The sequence below is a fragment of the Salvia hispanica genome, chromosome 2 (assembly GCF_023119035.1).
Source record: "Salvia hispanica cultivar TCC Black 2014 chromosome 2, UniMelb_Shisp_WGS_1.0, whole genome shotgun sequence".
NCBI lineage: Eukaryota > Viridiplantae > Streptophyta > Magnoliopsida > Lamiales > Lamiaceae > Salvia > Salvia hispanica.
This window is the reverse complement of record NC_062966.1, coordinates 8345815-8366747: the sequence shown is the minus strand read 5'-3', so window position 1 is coordinate 8366747 and position 20933 is coordinate 8345815. Positions and strand designations below refer to the sequence as shown.

Below are 20933 nucleotides of genomic sequence, written 5' to 3'. Positions count from 1 at the left end.
CTAGATTGCGGTGTGAATATTGTTCATATGAATTCGATAAACAAGCTTTTATATGAAGTTTATGTGATACTAACTCTTCATTTTTACAAACTACTCTGATTGAGCATAATATTTGTCATTTGTCTGTCCAAATAGCTTAATCGTTTTACCTTATTACTATCACTGACGTGTTTAATATCAAACACCCGCTCAATCGTATTCAACTTATCGATGAATTCATTAGGAAGTGCTCGTCCTTCAAATTTCAGAATATCAACCCTCATGAATTAGTTGTTGTTTTTTTCTTATTTTGGTCCATCTATCTATTGAATTCTCATTTTTATTCATGAAATTTCTCATCTTTCTTCCTCTCTTTCTTATTTTTTAATTGCACATTAAAATTTGTGTTGTCCATAAATAAAATTATATTTCGTGTTGAAGGGGGGTATAGGATAAAAGTGAAAGAGAGAGGCTGGAAATTCTTAAACGGTTATGGTGCACAACTACACATAATATTCAAAGACAAATTTGCACAAATTTGACGCCCCTATTCTGATACAGCGAAAATGTGCAAGTGTAAAACCAGAGAGAGATAAAGTACATTCAAAGTAGTGAAGAATCATACAAGTCTTCTTACATTTAAGTTTTTAAGTAAAATACTAACCCACTTTTATGTAAAGTAATCACAAACTTTACCTTACTTTAATGCCGATAATTTTTTAAACTTGTCTTTACATAAATAATTGATTTAAGACATGTGTTTACTTCTGAGAATATTTCATCTTTTAATTAAACAATTGAATTTTGTAATTCCACTCAGTTGCTGCAATAAATTAAATTTTTTTCATCTCCAGAATTATCCCTTCACTTTTTTTTTCAATATTGATTAAATGGAACGATGGCTGCAAGCACTTGGTCCACATGCATATTGCTAGATTACGTATGATAATAGTATTATGGTAACATTATTTTTTCTTTAGTAGGAGTACTACTAATTATTTTGCTTGGAAAGATGAAAAAGAGCTTATAAAGTAATTGACTTTTGTTCAAATACAAATTTGGATACTTAGTGGAAATACTTTTGATGATAGTCGGTCTACATATAATACTCGGTCTTATTCAAATCTATTTCGGTTCTATCATGCATCTCTTTTTTTCCAACATCAATTTCCACTTTAGCATTAAATAGTCTTAAACTCATATTGGAGTCTTTAGTCCAACTAATTCCCTCTAACTTGGCAATGGAAGCGTGGTATATATGGAATATAGCGAGAATTTAATTTCTGTGCTAACAAAAGTTACATGAACAAACACATAAAATCCATAAATATGAATGCAATGAATAACTGATATTTGACTAATGCATAATTTCAATCTTACATTGATTTGTTCACTTAGCTTCATGGATTTCATCGATTTATTCATGCATTTTCATTTCTCATAAAAAAACATATCTATTTCCATCTGATGCATTCTTCATAATTTGAATCTTACATTGATTTGTTCACTTAGCTTCATGGAATATATGTGTTATTATAACTTGAGTTATCGATAGAGTGTTGTTTAGTTGATCAATTGATACTGGCGGAGAGTGCAACTCCATATATATGTTTCTATTTCTCTACACCTAGGGGACGTGCAAGTTCTACCTTTGGATGGGTTTGTCGGTGAGTTTTGAGTTTTTATTTGTTTTCTGTTATGATTTTGCTTTGTTTCTTGCTTTAGTACTTCTAGTTTTACCAAGGATGTCTCCGGACTTGATTAGTGCTTGTTGCAAGTAGTTTTTTGCATTTGCTATTGATTATTGTTTATATGTTTATGTCACATCCTCATCCAAATCACTTGTTGAACTCGTACTTGCTACTTTTGATTTCATAAAAAATCTACCACTGCAACTAGTTTTGCTTGTATTATGGTCTACATCAGGTGAGATCATTTTCATATGTACATTTATTATTCTGTAGTAAGCGCCATGGGCAACATCCAAGAGTGACAAGGATTAATGTGGGCGATCTTGTCCTTTCCATTTATTATTATTCAACTACCTTAGTTTGATTAGCCACATTTAGAGAAGGGAAAGAGGCCATCCAAATTACTGTAACCTATTTCAATGGGCAATAGATTAGGAGTTATCTAAGATCCCTACAAATCAGCCAAAAATCGAGAGGGCAATAGAAATAGAAGTGCCAGCGAATCATTCCAAAAAAAAAGAAAAAAGAAAAAAGGATTCCTATGTTAGTTCTATAAATTTCTCAAGGATCATAAAACCACCACGGCTTAAATCGTTTTACTGTTCAATCAATGAGACTTGAGTTTAAATATTAATGAAAATATATTGGGAAATTGGTCTCTAAAACCATGAACTTTGCCCAAAATTTGGTATTTCCCATGAACTTTAAAATTGATATATAATATCACGAACTTTGTATTTTGTTTGGTATTTCCCAAATTCACTCAAATAAGATATTTTCATCAAAATCTTATTTAACATAGGCAACCGTGATATGTTTTATAATATTTGAAACCATTTTTTAAGTTCATAACATGTAGCATAAAAAGTCACGTTGAAAACCACGTTGATTTAATTGTGTCAAGTATGATAAAAGCCTCGTAAGTTAGTCAAATATAGTAATAAACATGCCATGGGAAATACCAAACAAAATGCAAAGTTCGTGATATTATATACCAATTTCAAAGTTCATGGGAAATACCAAATTTTGGGCAAAGTTCATGGTTTTAGAGACCAATTTCCCAAATATATTATAGGCTACGCGATAAAGCATTAAAAAAAGAAATGAAAAAGTAAAGGGTGCGCGGCATCGACTGACCCAGTATGGGATTACTTTTTCACTTGCTCCAGCAAAAAAAGCTTAACCCTCTGTCTCCCTTCTCGCATTTTACTTATTCAACAATCAACAACATCTCTGTGTCACCAACATTTCACTCCGTTTGAATAATTCGACACTGATACCAAAAAAGCGATCTTGAGCTCCAAATCTCTCTGTTTTTCTTTTCATACTTACTCATCGTTTTCATGGCTTCAACTTCCTAGTACCCTTATCGTATTCATATTTGAAAAGAAAGGAGGAATGGGATTTGCTGGAATTCTCTTCCTTCTCTCTATGTATTCCCTTTTTCTCATGGATGCTTCCACAGCCCAGATGCCAGGTTCCTCACTTCTTTCTCTACATGCTTATACATTTGTTGGCGCTGCTGTTTTTTTGTTGAATTTCTTGAGTATTTCCTGTGGTGCCAATCTTTTTCTTATCATTATTTGGGTTTTTTTATAACAATTCTGCATCTGTGATGGATGGTTTCTTCATAAACGATGTTAGTTTGTTTGGACTAAGTTGTCTCAGGTGGCACAGTTAGTAATATCAAAAGAAGCATGGTGTGTATTATGTGCATCTAATATTTTATGGATGCATTCTACTTTACAAAATTCGATCAGTTTATTTGCTAAGTGAGGCTAAAATGTCATACTTGAGCAGTGGTGAAGATGATGGAGGTTTATGCCCTATTTGTGATATTTCCTAGTTAGATCATAAGGAGCTGATTTTTCCACTGTGATAGATATATGACATGCTATAGTCTCTTTCTGGAGGTTGTATGTCCCACAATCTTCGAGGAATAAATTTTGTTGTTGAAGAAACTATAGTGGTTTAGCAAACTCCAATGTTCCAGTTGTTACTTTCACAAAGCTTTATAATCTAATGTAAATCTGGAATCTTCATATATTGCTCGATCTGAAGACAACTTCTTGCCCTGCTTGTATAGGCCATTTTCATTTCATCGTTTTAGTAATGTAGGTTTCTGAAATTGTGAAGCTGAGGTTTCTCTATGTCTTGTGGCATTCCTCTGGTTTACTGCAAAACTGTTTGTATTTTTGTAACATGTTTTTTTAGTTGTAAACACTCAAATTGCACTAAAAAACCAAATCATTGACATTTTGGTCAAATATTGTTTAGTGTATGCTACCAAAACCCCTGTTCCAGTTAGTTGTAAATTGCTTCATGTCCTTTTGTATGTGTAATAGTGAAGTGCAACGGTGTCAATACAAAATCATGTTATAATATTCTATAAAAACCATAGCACATCTCATGACTTGTTGTATATAAAATGAAATTATAATTATTGATTTACTTGGGCCTATTAAGTGATCTCATATACTCATTTGTATCTACTCTGGTATCCAACCACTGCAACAATCCAGGTTTTGTGAGTCTGGATTGTGGTGGTTCCAATAATTTTACAGATGAAATAGGTCTTGAATGGAGTTCAGATAACTACATCTTAACTGGAGATATAGCCACCATATCTGTAGCCAACGAGACCAGAAAACAGTATAAGACACTAAGATTTTTCCCAGCAGATGATAACAAGTATTGCTACACATTCAATGTTGTTAGTAGGACCAGGTATCTTATAAGAGCAACCTTCTTGTATGGAAATTTTGACAGCAATAATGTATATCCCAAGTTTGACATTTCATTTGGGCCTACTCATTGGGGTACTATAATCATTTCGGATGCAAATACCATAGAGCTTCAGGAGTTAATATTTCTAGCTACAGAGCCTACCATCAGTGTTTGTTTGTCCAATGCAAAAACTGGTCAACCGTTTATATCCACCCTTGAGCTCCGGCAGTTTAATGGTTCCATCTATTTCAATCAGTTTGAGAGCCAATATTTCCTCAGTATGTCTGCAAGAATAAATTTTGGTGCAGAGAGTGATGAACCAGTCAGGTGCACCTGAAACTTCCAAAGTTCGACTTGTTTAATTTTGCCTCTTGGAATTAAAAGTCAGACAAGTTTCAGTTGCTCATATTTTGTAGGTATCCAGATGACCCATTTGATCGAATATGGGAGTCTGACTCGGTGAGAAAAGCCAATTACCTTGTGGATGTTGCTCCTGGAACTGAAAAAATTTCAACTCAGATGCCAATTGATGTCAGCCGGGATGAATGGCCACCACAGAAGGTAATGCAGACAGCTGTAGTTGGAAGAAATGGATCATTGACATACCGTTTGAACCTCGATGGTTTTCCTGCACCTGGTTGGGCATTTTGTTACTTTGCTGAAATTGAAGACTTGGGTCCAAGTGATGCTAGAAAGTTCAGGTTCATACTCCCTGGCGCTCCTGATCTTAGCAAGGCTATTGTTAATATCCAAGAAAACGCCCAAGGACAGTATCGTTTGTATGAGCCAGGATACTACAACATTTCTCTACCATTTGTTTTATCTTTCAGATTTGGGAGGACTTCTGATTCTACAATGGGTCCTCTGCTGAATGCCTTGGAGGTCAATAGATATTTGAAGAAGAGTGATGGCTCTGCAGATGGTGGGAATGGGCAAATTTTCTTGAACATACAAACTATGCCTTTTTATTTCAATAAAATCATCACAATTGGAAAAAAACAATAAATGAGCTTTTTGCTACGACACCAAGATACTATGTATACTTTTTCTGTTCTCGCTAAGTTGAGTCCGTTTAGCCACAATGCTCTAATTCATTTGAATTGCAGGACCAGTTTTGGCTGCAATAGCCATGTCTTATTCATCATTTAAGTGGGCAAATGAAGGCGGTGATCCTTGCCTTCCATCTCCATGGTCATGGGTCCAGTGTAGTTCAGATCCTCGCCCGATGATAACATCGATGTAAAGTCTAATTCTTTCTTAGTTTAATGTTCTAATGACAATACCATTAGGTTATTCTGCCATTTTAGTTAGAAGTCAGAATGTATTACATTACATGCATATCTAAATGTTTTTGTTTGCTCAGTTTTACTATAACTTACTTAACTTGCACCTGAAAATATGATCTGTATGTTTTGACCATTTTTGTGCTTGTGCAGTAAACTCTCAGGGAAGACTCTGTCAGGAACAATTCTAGTAGAATTCACAAAGTTGGGCGGCTTAGTTGAATTGTAAGTTGACTCCACCGTGTATTATTCAATGCCACATTTCCTTATCCCGGTCCGTGATCAAATCATGATTTTCATGTACCTATCCGTTGCAGATGGCTTGATAATAACTCACTGAGTGGTCCAATTCCTGATTTTTCTGGGTGCCCTAACTTAAAGATAATGTCTGTACTCCAAATTTTCTTTTATTTATTTGCTTTATTTTGTTACAGCAACTGATTCATTGTTTCCCTGTGGCAGACATCTTGAGGATAACCTATTGAATGGTGAACTGCCTTCTTCCTTGGCAGATTTGTCAAATTTGAGAGAATTGTAAGTTTGAAGAGTTAAATTATATATAGCAAATATTGTTTACCTGCTAACTATTCTAACGTGAATTCTGATTTTTTTTATAACTTTACAAGTGTAGCACTTCCAAAATATATCCATTTTCTGATAAAAGGCCAATTGTATTGTTCAATGTATTTTGTAGTATTCTGTTCACACTTGTATACTACGCGTTAAAAATGTTGTTTGAGTCTTTTTATTCATTTGTCGCAGGCATGTTCAGAACAATGTGTTAGCCGGGAAAATTCCATCTGGCCTTCTTAATAAAGACCTGGATTTCAAGTGAGTATATGTTATTGCTGTCTGTCTTCAGAGCTATGGCGAATTAGTTGCTTCTGTGGCGAACATATATTTTTTGATCAATTGTGTGCATAAATATATATTCATACTACATATTTCTGAAAGATTCTCTCTCTCTCTCTCTGCCTAAATATTCAAATACATTTTGATCTTTCTCTTGAAAAGACTTCTAGTTCATGTAGTTTCTCAGCCACTATCTTAGACCTCTTAATCATTCGTGTTTCAGCTACACAGGGAATGCAGGCCTTCACACAGAGAAGGGAGGGAACCGTGATAATATTATTATCGGGACATCAGTTGGAGGTGCTGTTCTGCTAATTGCTGCCATTGCCTCCTGTTTCTTATTGTGCAAATCTCTTCATAAAGGTTAGATTCAAACGATTATAACCAGGGTTTCGCTTGTACACGAATGTTAGTTGGATTAATACAACCATTTTATGATATATATTTAATTATTGGTAGGGGAATCTCAACATAATTTGCCTCCTCAAAAGCTTGCTTCTTCCCTGGGTGAGACTGCGGCTGAAGTTGCTCATTACTTCACATTATCTGAGATCAAGGATGCTACAAATAATTTTGAGAGAAAAATTGGATCAGGAGGCTTTGGGGTTGTATATTATGGGAGACTGCTAGATGATAGAGAAATTGCAGTCAAAGTTTTGACTAACGATTCCTTCCAGGGGAAACGAGAGTTTACCAATGAAGTACGTAATACTAATTAACCGAAATCTCTTCTACTACAGTTTGGAGAATTTTAAACCTCTTCAGTAACTTTACTAGTACATAATTGGTGGAATGATTTAATCAGAATAGCTTCCACCTTTTGATTCGATTTTCTTGCTAGGTTTAAATTTGTAATTGGTTTTTCATTAACACAAATTTCTATACATGAGCTGTCGATGGAGGCAGTAAAAAGCAGCCGATGAACACCTGATTCTGAAAAGCAAACTCTAACAGATTGATTATCCTATGATATGTTAGAGATTTTAGCGTCTGTATATCTCATTCATCTTCCAATTTTGTTTCCCATTTCTGTTTCTTGCTTGGAATAGTGATGTAATCAGAATCCAACTTATATAGCAATGTAGAAAACTTATTTATTCTAAAGTGGTTAGTGTCATTTCTGAAATCCATATCTTTAGCTTTTGCATAGTGGTGTTATAGATTTCTGCCTGCTTGCTCTGATACTAATTTTTGAGGTTAGAACAGGTTTCTCTTCTTTCAAGAATACATCATAGGAATCTGTTGCAGTTTCTTGGATATTGCCAAGAAGAAGGAAAAAGTATTCTCGTGTATGAGTTCATGCACAATGGGACGCTTAAGGAACATCTTTATGGTAAGTTTTTATAATAGGGATATAATCAACTAACCCAACAATAGCAAAACCTAAATAGTATTTTGACAGGGCCCTTAACACATGGAGGAAGAGGAATTAATTGGATTAAACGCCTTGAGATTGCTGAGGATGCTGCCAAAGGTTGGTTAGCCAGATAAAAAAATTTCACTCCTTTACTAATAAACTCATGAATTGCAGAAGTGAATGAATTAAATACCTGCAATATTGAGAAGTAGAAGATGCAATTTAAAAGTGTTCGTCTCATTTTACTTGTTCAGGAATAGAGTACCTCCACACTGGTTGTGTTCCATCAATCATTCATCGAGACTTGAAGACCAGCAATATTCTTCTTGACAAGAACATGAGAGCTAAGGTTTCAGATTTTGGCCTTTCAAAACTAGCAGTTGATGGAGCTTCCCATGTGTCCAGCATAGTTCGAGGAACTGTTGGTTACCTTGATCCCGAGTATGTCGTGCTTCTCCTTTTTCTTTCTGTACGGTTGCATGCCATAACATCTAGTGGCATTTCAGCCACAATTTGCTTGATGATGAGATTTAGGTCCATTCCTAGATTTGCATTTAAACATGAAATATAGGCTCAGTTTGCATTCTTGTTGTGCTTATTTTTAAACAAACTCATCGCTTTTCCTTCACATCACGCAGATATTACATCTCCCAGCAGCTGACAGACAAGAGCGACGTCTACAGTTTTGGGGTCATTCTCCTCGAGTTAATATCCGGTCAAGAAGCAATCTCTAACGAAAATTTTGGACATAACTGCCGAAACATAGTCCAGTGGGTAAGAGTGCCTCTCAGATTTCATGTTACTCGTCGTATATACTTAGATACTCCTAGAAAATTACAGAAATAGTGAAAATGATAACACTACACATATCCTTGTTGGCAGGCAAAGATGCATATTGAGAGTGGTGATCTTCAAGGGATCATCGACCCTGCATTGCAGGAATACGACATACAGTCGATGTGGAAGATAGCAGAGAAGGCGCTTATGTGTGTGCAGGCCCACGGGAGCATGAGGCCGTGGATGACTGAAGTCATAAAGGAGATCCAAGATGCACTCGCCATCGAAAAGGGAGCAGAGGCAGTGCGAGAAGGCAGCTCTGACGAGATGTCAAAGCGCTCGGCTCACTCATCCCTCAACTTGGGCGCCAGCGACCACCACTACTTGGCCATCGATGAATCCATTGCACGCCCAACTGCTCGATAGAACTCTTGTGATAATTTTTGGTTGGCTTTGCTTTTGCTGCTACAACTTTTCACACTGCCCGCTGCTGGGATAAACCGAGACAGTTGGTATAGATTTACTGTAAATTCCAGCCTTTTTTTTTCATTTTGCGAGGATTGGTCTATATTGTTCATCATTCTTGATCAACTTCATAAAATATTTTCTTGGAAATATGCTGTGTATTCTGTAAAACTATTAAAATAGTACTCTTTTAATGTCCTATTGATTTTTACTTTTCTACACTTTTTAAACTCCAGCCATACTTTTTCTCCTTTAGTCTTGCATATTTTGTATGGATTTGCTCTGTTTTTCTGAGCTCTTTTCAATAATAACACGAAGGAATTATAAATTTAAAAGTTACTCTATTAGGGATGCAAACTATATCTTACTGGGGCGTATAAACTATATCTTACTGGGGCGTATCTCGTCTTGCGGAAAGAGGATTCTTCGATTTGACTTACATCTTTACAGTTTATAGTTTCGATTATTGCATTTTCAATTCAGTTTATTTTGTGTAATTTCTATATTCTTCATTGAGTTGTATTACGATTTACGCCTAGTATTTATCTCTGTATCAGAGTAATTTAATTTCACCAACAATTTAATATCTCTTTTAAAATTAGAAACTTTCTATAGAAAGAAACTTTAAAATGAAACTAATTCTCCTCTAATAATACTATAATTAATTAATATTTCTATCGATTTGTTTAATTTATCAATTTGTATGTTCATAAATCATAACATTTTAAAGTTTTTATTTTAAACGACAATTATAGTATGTGGACCAGATTCCTACTATAAAACTGTAATAATAAAATCAAATAAAGTTGAAAAATACTCTTATTCTAGGGTTTAAGCAGGGGTTTTTCGTTTTACGCGGTCATGGTTTAGAGTTGAGAGTTGAGAGTTGAGAGTTGCAGTCACTAATTTTGGCTTCCCGTGTCTCTCTTTTCTACTGCGCCGCATATAACCGTAAGCTTGCTTCTTCCTCCACCGCTCATCGTTCGTTTAATTCACTCTGTCAATTTTCAATTTTCATTCTTCTGGTTTGCTGAAGAAGACATAGCAAAGCGATCGATAATCGATTGATGCTATAGTTCAGTCTTTCGAATTTCAAATTAAGCCTATCCTCCAATTCTTCTTGGATTAGGGTTTGTGTATATTTTGGGTTCGTCTCTCTTCTGCCTCTCCCTTTGCTGCGTGATCAAAAGTTGCATTCTTTGTGTTTTTAATTCATCCATGACTTGTAACAGCTTAAATTAATTGTTATGCAAAACTTGTTTGCTCTTTTGTACAATTACAAATTGCAGCTGTATTTTTAATGTTTCTAGATATTGATTTGACAATGAAGCAGATAAGTTTTACTAATACTCGGGTTGCAAATCATAATCTACATATTCTTGAAATTATCTTTATTTGGATAACTCTCCAGCTGGAAAACCTTAGTTCTACATTATACCATGGTCAGTGTCGTTTTAGAGATCTCGACAGATTTGAATTTTGGTTGCCAATTGCCATTTAACAGGCTGTGCTTCACCAAGAAGAAACTATGAAGCACAACGTTCAACTATTGAACAGTAATGGATTCGATATGGAAGATTCTGATCCTGTTGTTTCTGAGTCTGAGTCTGAGTCGGACGAAGATGGGGATGTGAAGTTAAGTGAGCCTGCAAAGACTGCTGTGTATAACAAAGCTGGCTTGCTCGATAAACTTGGAGATATCTGCTGGCCAGAAAGTGTTGAATGGATGCACAAGTTGTCGCTTGATATTGATCAAGAGAACGAGGTGAGTGTGAATGATGATCTCAATAGGGAGCTAGCTTTCTACACTCAGGCACTAGAGGGGGCAAGGCGGGCGTTTACAAAATTCCAGTCCAAGGAGGTGGACCTGCCTTTCCTCAGGCCAATCGATTACTATGCTGAAATGGTAAAATCGGATACACACATGGAGAAGGTGAAGAGCCGCATCTTGGCAGAGAAGAGAAAGATGGAGGAGGCCGAGGAGAGAAGAAAGGCTAGGGACAACAAGAAGTTAGCCAAGGAAATACAGGTGCAGAAGCAGAAGGAGAGGGCTAAGCAAAAGAAGGACGACATAGAATCTGTCAAGAACTGGAGAAAGCAGAGGAAGCAGAGTGGATTTGCTGCCGATGATAAAGATGGCGACCTGAGCTTAGCTTTTGAAGACGGCAAAGCATTTCAGAGATCGAATAAGAAGAGGCCAGGAGTTGCTCCTGGAGATCGGTCTGGAGGTAAGGGGAGACTAGACGGGGGGAAGTGGAACAAGGGATCTGATAAAAAGATGAAGGGCAGAGAGCGCAAGGACTCGAAATACGGATTTGGAGGGAGGAAAGGAATGAAAAAGCAGAACACGGCTGAGACCACGGAGGATTTCAGAGGTTATCGACAAAGTAATAAGAAACAAAAACTACGAGCTAAATGAGTTGGAGCCCAATGTTTTTGGTACTGTGATGATGCTGATGAACTTCTTGCCCAATGTTTTTGGTACTGTGATGATGCTGATGAACTTCTTGTGGCTAGTTTAGCTTCTAATTTTTGCTAAGACAGTTGGATTCCTTGTCTTTTGAAGCTAGATTACTTTTTCATTGTGGCAATCTGGTTGTTCATTTGAATAGTTATCAATTTAACAAGTCAAAACTATTCTATTTTTCGGAATTATATATTAAAATAGAATAAAATGTTGATTTCCCAACAGTCGAAAAGGAATGATTGGATGAAGAAAAGATTAGAGAAAGGCTTCAAAGGCATGAGGACGTAGGAAATTGTAGGCCAGAATAAAATCTGAGTAGAGTTTTAAGAGAGTTGACTGCGTGGTAATAGTCTTCTCCACCCAAAATAAGAAGTGTGCCTTAAATTGAAAAAAATATCCATCTTATCACTGAAAATATCGACGTTCAAATAAACGCAATCTGGCAACCCCTTTTCCCCACGTCAAATGGACCAGCTATGAATTCCACCCACGCTCTCACCCTCCGCTGCGCCTTGCCTCCGCCCTCCTCCTCCGCCGTCACCCCTCCTCAATCCACCAATTCCAAATCCTCCTCACTCCGCCTCCAAACCACCAAAATTTCCTCCACCACCTCCCACTCCGCCGCCGCCGCCGCCAACGCCAACAAGCTTTCCAACTCCCAAGACCACGTGCTCCTCACGCTCCTCCAGCAGCGGAAAACCGAGCAGGCGTGGTCCTTGTACGGCCAATGCGCCGAACTCCCCAACTCCACCTGCCTCAGCCGCCTCGTCTCCCAATTATCTTATCTCAACACCGCCGACGCCCTCACCAGAGCTCAGTCCATCATCGAGCGCCTCCGCCGCGAGCGCCAGCTCCACCGCCTCGATGCCAATTCCCTCGGCCTCCTCGCCGTCGCCGCTGCCAAAGGCGGCCACACTCTTTATGCATCTTCCATCATCAAGTCCATGCTTAAATCGGGCTATCTCCCTCATGTCAAGGCCTGGAGCGCCGTGGTTAGTAGGCTCGCCGCCTCCGGCGACGATGGCCCGGCGGAGGCTATTAAGCTCTTCAATTCTGTAATTAAAAGAGTGCGAAGGTTTGCGGATTCCGAAATTGTTAAGGATTCGAGGCCGGATACGGGAGCTTACAACGCTGTGCTGAATTCCTGCTCTAATCTCGGTGATGCTAAGAAGTTCCTCCAACTGTTCGATGAAATGCCTGAGTTCAATTGCGAGCCCGATGCGTTAACATACAATGTGATGATTAAGCTAATCGCGCGAGCTGAGAGGAAGGACCTGCTCGTGTTTGTATTGGAGACGATAATCGAGAAAAGGATAGCGTTGTGTGTGACGACGCTGCATTCCCTTGTCGCAGCCTACGTCGGTTTTGGCGATTTGGAGACTGCTGAGAAACTGGTGCAGGCAATGAGGGAAGGGAGGAGAGACATTTGCAAGATCTTGAGAAGATCAGCCACCTACGATTCGTTCGATGAGGATGAGGAATCAAGCAAAGATGATGATCTGTTTGAGAAATTGCTACCGAATTCGATCAATTATAGTACGGAACCACCAGATTTGGCTGAGGCAGTTGCACCAGACTCGAGAATGTACACAACGTTGATGAAAGGCTACATGAAGGCCGGGCGTGTTGCTGACGTGGTGAGGATGCTGGAGGCGATGAGCCACCAGAAAGACAGCTCCAGCCATCCGGACCACGTCACATACACCACTGTCATATCCACATTCGTGAAGGCAGGGGCGATGGACAGAGCGCGCCTGGTGCTCGTGGAGATGGCGAGGATTGGGGTCCCGGCTAACTTGATCACGTACAACATCCTCCTCAAAGGGTACTGCCACCGGCTGCAGATTGACAAGGCGGAGGATCTGATGAGGGAGATGGTGGAGGAGGCTGAGATCCAACCAGATGTGATCTCATACAACACCTTAATTGATGGATGCATACTTGTGGATGACTGTGCAGGCGCGCTCAGCTACTTCAATGAGATGCGGAAGAGAGGGATAGCGCCCACCAAGGTGAGCTACACGACCTTGATGAAGGCGTTTGCCTCATCGGGGCAGCCAAAGCTGGTGAGCAAGGTGTTTGAGGAGATGCTGAAAGATCCACGCGTCAAAGTTGATTTGGTTGCGTGGAATATGCTGGTGGAAGGGTACTGCAAGCTGGGGCTGATTGAGGAGGCAAAGAGTGTAATGGAGAAGATGAAGGAGGAGGGAATGTGGCCCAACGTGGCCACGTACGGGAGTCTAGCAAACGGGATAGCCTTGGCTAGAAAACCAGGGGAAGCCCTTCTGGTGTGGAATGAGATAAAGGAGAGGTGTGGTGTGGATCTGAAACCAGATGAAGGGCTTCTCGATACGCTGGCGGATATATGTGTGAGGGCGGCTTTCTTTACCAAGGCGTTGGAGATTATAGCTTGTATGGAGGAGCATGGGATACATCCGAATAGGACCAAGTATAAGAGGATATATGTGGAGATGCATACGAGGATGTTTACGAGTAAGCACGCATCGAGGGCGAGGCAGGACAGGAGGAAGGAGAGGAAGAGAGCGGCGGAGGCGTTCAAGTTCTGGTTGGGACTGCCCAACTCCTACTATGGGAGTGAGTGGCGCCTTGATCCGGATGATCAACAAATCTAGTGATTGCTCCTATGTCAATTCTCTTCTTCTGTCTGTATACAAATACAAGGTAGGGTATGAAGCTTTCAGAACATGTACTCCAATATTCTCATATACAGTCATTGTCTTGTAAACCAAAATCAATGGGGCTCAAGATTGGAACTCTTGATGATTCTTTGGTATGTGCAGTTTATAATCATTAACTGTCAACTTGTCATAACATCAAGAAAGACTAGTAGTTACAAGAACAAGAAAAACAATTTGCAAAACTGACCATAACGCCGCAAGATGCTAGAAGAATTCACACAAAATTTCAAATGACATATAATGAATAAAAACAGCAGGAAAAAATGAAAAACTTGACATCTATTTGTGGCCTTTCTTGAGCAGCACCCTGATCTTCTTGAGCATATTCCCATTGTTCTTCTTGGGCGAATCATCATCTTCATCATCAGATTGCGAAGAGCTCAGCTTACTAGTGATTGAATGGTAGTCGAATGAGCCTCGTCTCTCCCCATTATTACTCGTAGACAGCATTGCAGCAGCAGCTTCAGCCGCTTTTCTCCACTGATCGCACTGCACCTTCAACCTCCGCAGCTCGGCCTCCAGCTGTGCATTAGACGCCTGAGCTGCATCGAGCTGCTCAGTGACGCGTGCCACTTTCTTGCAGCTCTTATCCGCTTCCTCCGCCAATGAATCGAGCCTCAGTAACGCTTCCTTCTCTGCAGCTCTTGATGAATCTGCTAGTTCCAGCGCCTCGTCCTCTGCTTTGCTCTGTGTCTTCATCATTTCGCGCTTCAGCCTCTCGTTTTCCTCTGCTGTGGCCTGCAGAAGCGCTTCTTTGTCCAGTAAACTGGCCTTGAGCACTTCCAGCTGGAGCTGATCATCATCTTCTTCTTCTTGTTTCGAGATTTGCACTGCGTTTTCCCTTTCAACTAGTTTAATCCTCAATTCATCAATTTCGGCTCTTGATTCTCGTAGTTTGGCCCCAAGTTGAGCTTCTTTCTCCGATGACTCTGATCTCGTGAGCTCCACCAGCTGATAGGCGTTTCGGATCTGCATCGTGCTTTGAATGTACTCGTCTCTGTACCTCCTTTCAGCATCTCCGAGGGCAGATCTCAATTCATCTACTTCACTTTTCAAGGTGTTGAGTTGGGAAATATCTCGGTCTCCATTTTCAGCCGAAGAGTATGCAGAGATGCTGCTGTGGCTATCTAGATCAGTGTGCAGCGTGGCAACAAGCTCCTCCAACGATTTCACTCTACCGTTGGATTTCTCCAAATCAAGCAGCAAAGAGTTGTACTGTTCGAGGACATTGTCATGCTTCAACTTGATTTCATTCTCAGCATTTTTAACAACCTCCAACTGCTTCTCAGCTCTGCTAACTTCATCGAGGGCTTCAGATTCGCAATCTCTGCTATCGTTCAATTGTTTCTTTAGTCTCTCAACCAAAACGAGAGTTTCTGTTAATTCGAGTCTCAAGCTCTGGACCTCGGCATGTGCTGATTCCGCATGCCTGGCTTGAGCCGCTTCCGACTGAGTAACCCTATTCAAGTGCATCTTGAGCTTCTGGATCTCGTTCATGGCCGCGGCCAGAGCAGCAGAGTCCATGGAGTACTGCTTCTGGAAGGCCTCAAGCTCCGATTGCCACTCCCTGTCTCGTTCCTGAGATATCTTGCGCAGCTCCTGCAGCCGAGCTTCTTCGCACTCAGAAAGCTCCTTGAGCTGATTCTGAGACTCCACGAGCTCGGCTGCCATGGCTGCAATCTGCTTCTTGGCTTCTTCAGCCTCCTGCTGAGCTCTTCGCTTCCATGACTCGCTCGAGCTCAGCTGCTCCTTGGTCTTCTTCAAATCCTCCTCGATCTGCGTTATCCGCTTTTTCTGCCATTTAATAAAACAAAAGGACTATCTGATTTCATTCTGGATTGATTTTTAATACCAAACTGCCGAGTCAAAATGAGACTATAATACCTGATTGTGAGCGGGTGGTAACTTGCGATCAATGGTTTTAGCGGTTTTGATGCTCGGATTTATAGAAGAAACCGAAGAAGCAGACGGTTTTAGCTTCCTGGGGCTCTGAAGCGTAGAAGCAGATGATTTTACAAGACCTCCACCACCTCTGCACCAAAACAGAACACATTTGATATCAATCAACATGAAATGTAAATTAAACAAAACAAACCACCACAAAATGTATATGATTTCTATACCTTGATGTAGCGGTCTGCATATTTCCGTAACGACGATGATATAGAGAGCAACAAGTGTGATCAGAGGGCCACCTTGAGCCCACAGCCCTGCAAAATTTCACACTATAATAAACTCATAAGACTTGTTGTAATGAGACATATCCGAACCTCTAATCCGTGATTATCTTTTATCGAAAGATCGAAAACAAAATATGGCAAAAAAAAGAAAGAAATAAAGCAGAGTATCCTATCCCTTCAAAGGGAAACTAAAGAAACAACCACCACTCCAACAACCAAACCCACAACACAAGAAAAACATAACAAGAAAAGGAAGTAGCTATCAAAAGAGATAAAACAAACATATATGATTAGCAAATATTTCACTTTCCAATTCTATTCCTTACTTTCTACTCCAGACGTTACACTATTGAGTGATATCATTATTTTATAGACAGCATAATAATAAATAATTAAGACTCTCCATTTTTGCATTGATATTGAAACGTGAATCATACTTAATAATGCTTTTGTAGGCGTTGAGATGGATGTTTCGAAACTGGCAATTTTAATTAAGTAGTATGCCTAGGTTGGTAACAAAATGATGAAGGGAAAGGGAATATACAGCAGAGCATGAGGTCTGAGGTGAATATCTCAATAATTTGAAGCCCCACATTAAAACTGTGACAACGAAAATAGCAATTTTATATGGCAAAAAAAGATCCTAGACCAACAACTAGTAATGGAAAGAATCTCACTGTACCATGATAGCACGTGAAAGAAGACATAGTAAAACGGTAACTTCGAATCACACACACACACAAAATATTTTGTAGGAGAAGAAGTTTTTTTCTGTATTGAGAGGTTGATATAACTGGAGAAAAATGATTTAGTAATTAAAACAGATGTTGAGAGAAGAGGAAATATTTAGCCAACAGAGGAAAAAAAAGAATTAGAAGTGTGTAGAGTGAGTTACCACGTTGAACTTCAAGAAACTCTCTAATCTGATTGTTCTTCCGTGGACAGAGAGAGAGCAGTTGGCAGCCTCTTTCTTCTCTTGCCTTTGTTATTACTTATTCCATAATAACGGAACTAAGTAACGCTTTGTTTGGTAACATAAACAAAAATCATAACCGACACTCGTCAAATATTGTATTATTATTTTCTAATTCTATTATTTTACTTGCCTTTTCCTTTTTTCTTTTTGTTGAGACATCGTACTCATGAGTGGGTGCTGGATAAATATTACCACTATTATTGCTCACAATTTTTGCTATAGGTGTATGGGGTTCAAGGCAAATATAATTAAAATATATTTTGTGAGTTATTACATTATTGTTTATTTCATTTTGATTTACTACTCATTTTTAACGTGGAAATATAATTCTTGTTCAATAATTCAATATTTATTTCATCATAATATGGCCAATATTTTTATATATTTAACACTATCCTTCATTTTGATTAAATACACCGTGCTATTGAAAATGTCCAAACATTCTTTGAACTATCAAAATTTTATTTGAATGTTAAATCCGTTAATTATTAGTGCTAGTATTGTTATTTGAAGTTGTTTGATTGAAGACTACATTATTTATTTCACTTCGTGGGATGAAATTCCCTATGCAAATCAATTACCGATGACTACACTGAATGAACACATTAACACACCACCATCCACAAAAAAAAAATTATACTACTACTACTACTACTACAATTTTTTATTTGAAAATAAAACACCCCATTGGATATCAACACGGCCCCTACAACTTAGGGCATCTTGGTTTGGTTCTCGATGATTCCCAAGTATGGTTTATTTATTATACGGTGTAAAGTATTTTAGAAATATTACAAAGATTGAAATTATTCTATTATTCAAGTTATCTAGAACATAAAGTTACTTAGCAAGCGAGAGTTTAAATTGATGTGACATACTAATGCATTAATTAAATTATATAAAAGGTGGGGTTTGGGGCTCAACTAAATATTCTTTTGCCCCACTAAATCTTAAGTTGTTTTATTTCGACCCTAGCCATTTTACTAGTAGCTGAACGCTAGCCATTATATAAAAGGTTTAATGAGGTTGACGAAGTGGTAGCACAATTCCAATTTTTTGACTTTTAATTAACTTACCTGCTGACAAACAAATAATAAAATACAAGCCACAAACTTACATTTACACCCGATACATAAATAGATGAGAAATTGTATTTAGTCCGCGTCAGTTTTTATTTTATTAATTTAATTCTAATATCTTAAACTATATTATGAATTTTATAAATCATAATAAGAATAAAAGCTTCATTTATCCATTTTCTCTATACCATAGCATAAATGAATAAAAAAATAAATCAAATTTTTATTTTTATATAATTTATAAATTTAACAACCTTAATAAACAAAAAGTAATTTTAAAATGGATTAAACAAGAACATACCTGCTCACGACATATGTACATGGATGGAAGAGTGTTATATTGCTAACTCAATACCTAATTGTTAACTACAACTAAATAATAGTCATTAGATATTCAAATTAAGAGTCTAGATTACCAACTCCGAAATGACAATACGATTAACAAAAAACGTCATTAAGGTCAATTTACAACAAATTAGTTGTAACTAACTTTTGAAAAATATCCTATAACTTTAAAACGCATATAACTTTCTCGATTTAAATTATTTTTTCGCACAACATATATCAAATTAAAGATAATTTCATAAGGATTCTAACGAGATATCACTTGCATATGTTTCGATGTCAAAATTTGAATTTTTTTTTGAAAATTTTCATAAATTTTGTTAACAATTTTATATCAATACACTACACATAATATATCAATACAATGCTTGTACAATGTCAATATGAAATTGTATTGACATTGTCATGTCTTTGTGTTGTATTTCATACACTGTATTGACATTATGTTTTTAAACCCTAAGGGCATCCACAATGGGGCAGAGGATAGCTCACCCTAAATCCCGCCCTATGCTCCGCCACATCAGCATTCTATCCTCTTACCCTTCCACCTGTAATGGGGCGGACTATAGCCCACCCTAAGCATTTTATTATTATTTGAATATTTAAACACTACAAAAATTCATTAATCATATTTTTTATGTTTGTAAATATATCAATTAACAAGAATAAAAATATAAAAACACCACATAATATAGGCATATCCTATTGTCTGTATTTATTTTTTATTTTTTTTATATTTTATGCTTGCAAATATGAAAATCTTCGGAATTCATTATTGAATTTAGAGAGAAATTGAGATGGGGAAGAGAGTGGAATGAAAGGTGTGAAATGAAGTAAAAAAATGGTGACATATATAGAAGAAAATATAAAAAAATAAAAAAAAGAAAGAAAATGTGTGCATCGTCCGGACTATCCTCTGTACCCCCACAATGGGGCGGAGGATAGGCCGGAGGATGCAAAAAATGATGCATCGTCCGCGGAGGATGCATAGGGCGCGGAGGATGGAAGTGGCATCCTCTGTGGTGCTGCAGTGGCGGACTGTAGGGCGGAGGATGCATCTGTTGGGGATAATCGCAGCGGAAAAAGCAAAACAAATAAATCCACATAAGAATCTATTTAGGTGATTATGTGGGTCGATTCAATTTCATGCTTGAACATGTAGAGACATATAATTGCGCAATTAATCACATAATTTAATTTAAATTATGTTGTTGAATACTTACAACAATGATTCTCCAAAGAATCGAAGTGGCTTGCTACTTCTCCACGTGTAGATCTTGAAGCTTGATTATGAATGCAAGACCAAAGATCTTCTAACCTATGACCCTTAACTCTATAGATCTAAATTCCTTGTGGGAGGAATCTCTTAGAAATTATAAGAATCTTGAAGGAGAAGACAAGAAAGCCAAGTGTGGAGGCTAGGGTTTGTGATAACTTATGTGTCTCCTCCTTACATTCTTATTTATAGAGTTTATGATGGGCTAGGTTAGGGATCTATGGGGCTTGGATTGGGCCTCCCCAATTGGACCTTCTTTACTAATTAAATTATAACGCATAATTTAATATAAGGCCAATGGAATATTTCTTGTGCCACTATAGAAGAAATATTGACCGCCCATCCAATCCGTGATTACAAGCAATCCGGGTTAACCTCTTTAATATATTATTTCCCGTGTCTAAGACTTTCTATATCCATTAATTAATTTGTAGTCTGCTATAGACTTTAAATTAATTAATATCTTTATTTCCAAGAGTTTGTCTAGTACGAGATGTATATTAAAATATACTTTTCCTTTTCTATTTATTCTTGGATTAAATCCAAACCGGCCGGGTTTCCGAATAATAGAACTTCTCTCGAACACCTCTTGGGGATATAGTCAAACCGCGCAGGCACACGATTCAATGTAATAATAAAACTGACATCATTCTAGTTATTAATTACTACTACCCAAGATATCAGGAATATTGGGTTACGAAAAACCCGCACCTATTGATAAGTCAAAGCAGCGTATGATTAAATAACGTGTGTCCTATATTATTACAAAGATTAGGAAAT

General features: G+C 37.9%; 4 protein-coding genes across 7 annotated transcripts; 3 read left to right on the top strand and 1 right to left on the bottom strand.

Annotated features, from left to right (window-relative positions):
• Nucleotides 1-2851: 2851 nt before the first annotated feature.
• On the top strand, nucleotides 2852-9344 carry LOC125208243 (probable LRR receptor-like serine/threonine-protein kinase At1g67720). The gene is made up of 15 exons (XM_048107825.1): nucleotides 2852-3147; nucleotides 4193-4724; nucleotides 4814-5319; nucleotides 5504-5636; nucleotides 5834-5905; nucleotides 5998-6066; nucleotides 6143-6214; nucleotides 6443-6511; nucleotides 6756-6895; nucleotides 6992-7233; nucleotides 7739-7865; nucleotides 7935-8006; nucleotides 8144-8330; nucleotides 8528-8663; nucleotides 8772-9344. Exons 1-15 carry the CDS (start codon nucleotides 3069-3071, stop codon nucleotides 9090-9092), a joined length of 2757 nt encoding a protein of 918 aa, XP_047963782.1. The 5' UTR covers nucleotides 2852-3068; the 3' UTR covers nucleotides 9093-9344.
• Nucleotides 9345-9949: 605 nt separating this feature from the next.
• On the top strand, nucleotides 9950-11722 carry LOC125204273 (probable rRNA-processing protein EBP2 homolog). Of its 2 annotated transcripts, none has more exons than XM_048102874.1 (2): nucleotides 9950-10082; nucleotides 10636-11722. In XM_048102874.1, the coding sequence occupies exon 2, from the start codon at nucleotides 10660-10662 to the stop codon at nucleotides 11548-11550; it is 891 nt and encodes a 296-aa protein (XP_047958831.1). In that variant the 5' UTR covers nucleotides 9950-10082; nucleotides 10636-10659; the 3' UTR covers nucleotides 11551-11722. The 2 variants fall into 2 exon arrangements, with proteins under 2 accessions (XP_047958831.1, XP_047958833.1); XM_048102876.1 differs by lacking the exon at nucleotides 9950-10082 and adding an exon at nucleotides 10147-10278.
• A 256-nt stretch (nucleotides 11723-11978) lies between these two features.
• Nucleotides 11979-14430, top strand: LOC125205095 (pentatricopeptide repeat-containing protein At3g09650, chloroplastic). The gene has a single exon (XM_048103911.1). It carries the CDS (start codon nucleotides 12075-12077, stop codon nucleotides 14229-14231), a length of 2157 nt encoding a protein of 718 aa, XP_047959868.1. The 5' UTR covers nucleotides 11979-12074; the 3' UTR covers nucleotides 14232-14430.
• A 19-nt stretch (nucleotides 14431-14449) lies between these two features.
• Nucleotides 14450-17467, bottom strand: LOC125205096 (interactor of constitutive active ROPs 2, chloroplastic-like). Of its 3 annotated transcripts, none has more exons than XM_048103914.1 (4): nucleotides 17373-17467; nucleotides 16421-16507; nucleotides 16182-16329; nucleotides 14450-16091 (listed from the first exon to the last, which is right to left on the bottom strand). In XM_048103914.1, exons 2-4 carry the CDS (start codon nucleotides 16438-16440, stop codon nucleotides 14577-14579), a joined length of 1683 nt encoding a protein of 560 aa, XP_047959871.1. In that variant the 5' UTR covers nucleotides 16441-16507; nucleotides 17373-17467; the 3' UTR covers nucleotides 14450-14576. The 3 variants fall into 3 exon arrangements, with proteins under 3 accessions (XP_047959871.1, XP_047959870.1, XP_047959869.1); XM_048103913.1 differs by having other exon boundaries at nucleotides 16421-16522; nucleotides 17373-17452; XM_048103912.1 differs by lacking the exon at nucleotides 17373-17467 and having other exon boundaries at nucleotides 16421-16731.
• Nucleotides 17468-20933: the final 3466 nt, after the last annotated feature.

What these genes read in the sequence shown, in the direction of transcription:
- LOC125208243 (XM_048107825.1), top strand. Translation starts at nt 3,069, where the DNA reads ATGGGATTTGCTGGAATTCTCTTCCTTCTCTCTATGTATTCCCTTTTT. An exon ending in GAGTGATGGCTCTGCAGATG is followed by an intron (nt 5,320 to 5,503) that starts GTGGGAATGGGC and finishes TTTGAATTGCAG; the next exon opens with GACCAGTTTTGGCTGCAATA. An exon ending in GTTGGTTACCTTGATCCCGA is followed by an intron (nt 8,331 to 8,527) that starts GTATGTCGTGCT and finishes CACATCACGCAG; the next exon opens with ATATTACATCTCCCAGCAGC.
- LOC125204273 (XM_048102874.1), top strand. Translation starts at nt 10,660, where the DNA reads ATGAAGCACAACGTTCAACTATTGAACAGTAATGGATTCGATATGGAA.
- LOC125205095 (XM_048103911.1), top strand. Translation starts at nt 12,075, where the DNA reads ATGAATTCCACCCACGCTCTCACCCTCCGCTGCGCCTTGCCTCCGCCC.
- LOC125205096 (XM_048103914.1), bottom strand. Translation starts at nt 16,440, where the DNA reads ATGCAGACCGCTACATCAAG. An exon ending in ATGCAGACCGCTACATCAAG is followed by an intron (nt 16,330 to 16,420) that starts GTATAGAAATCA and finishes GTTTTGGTGCAG; the next exon opens with AGGTGGTGGAGGTCTTGTAA. An exon ending in TACCACCCGCTCACAATCAG is followed by an intron (nt 16,092 to 16,181) that starts GTATTATAGTCT and finishes ATTAAATGGCAG; the next exon opens with AAAAAGCGGATAACGCAGAT.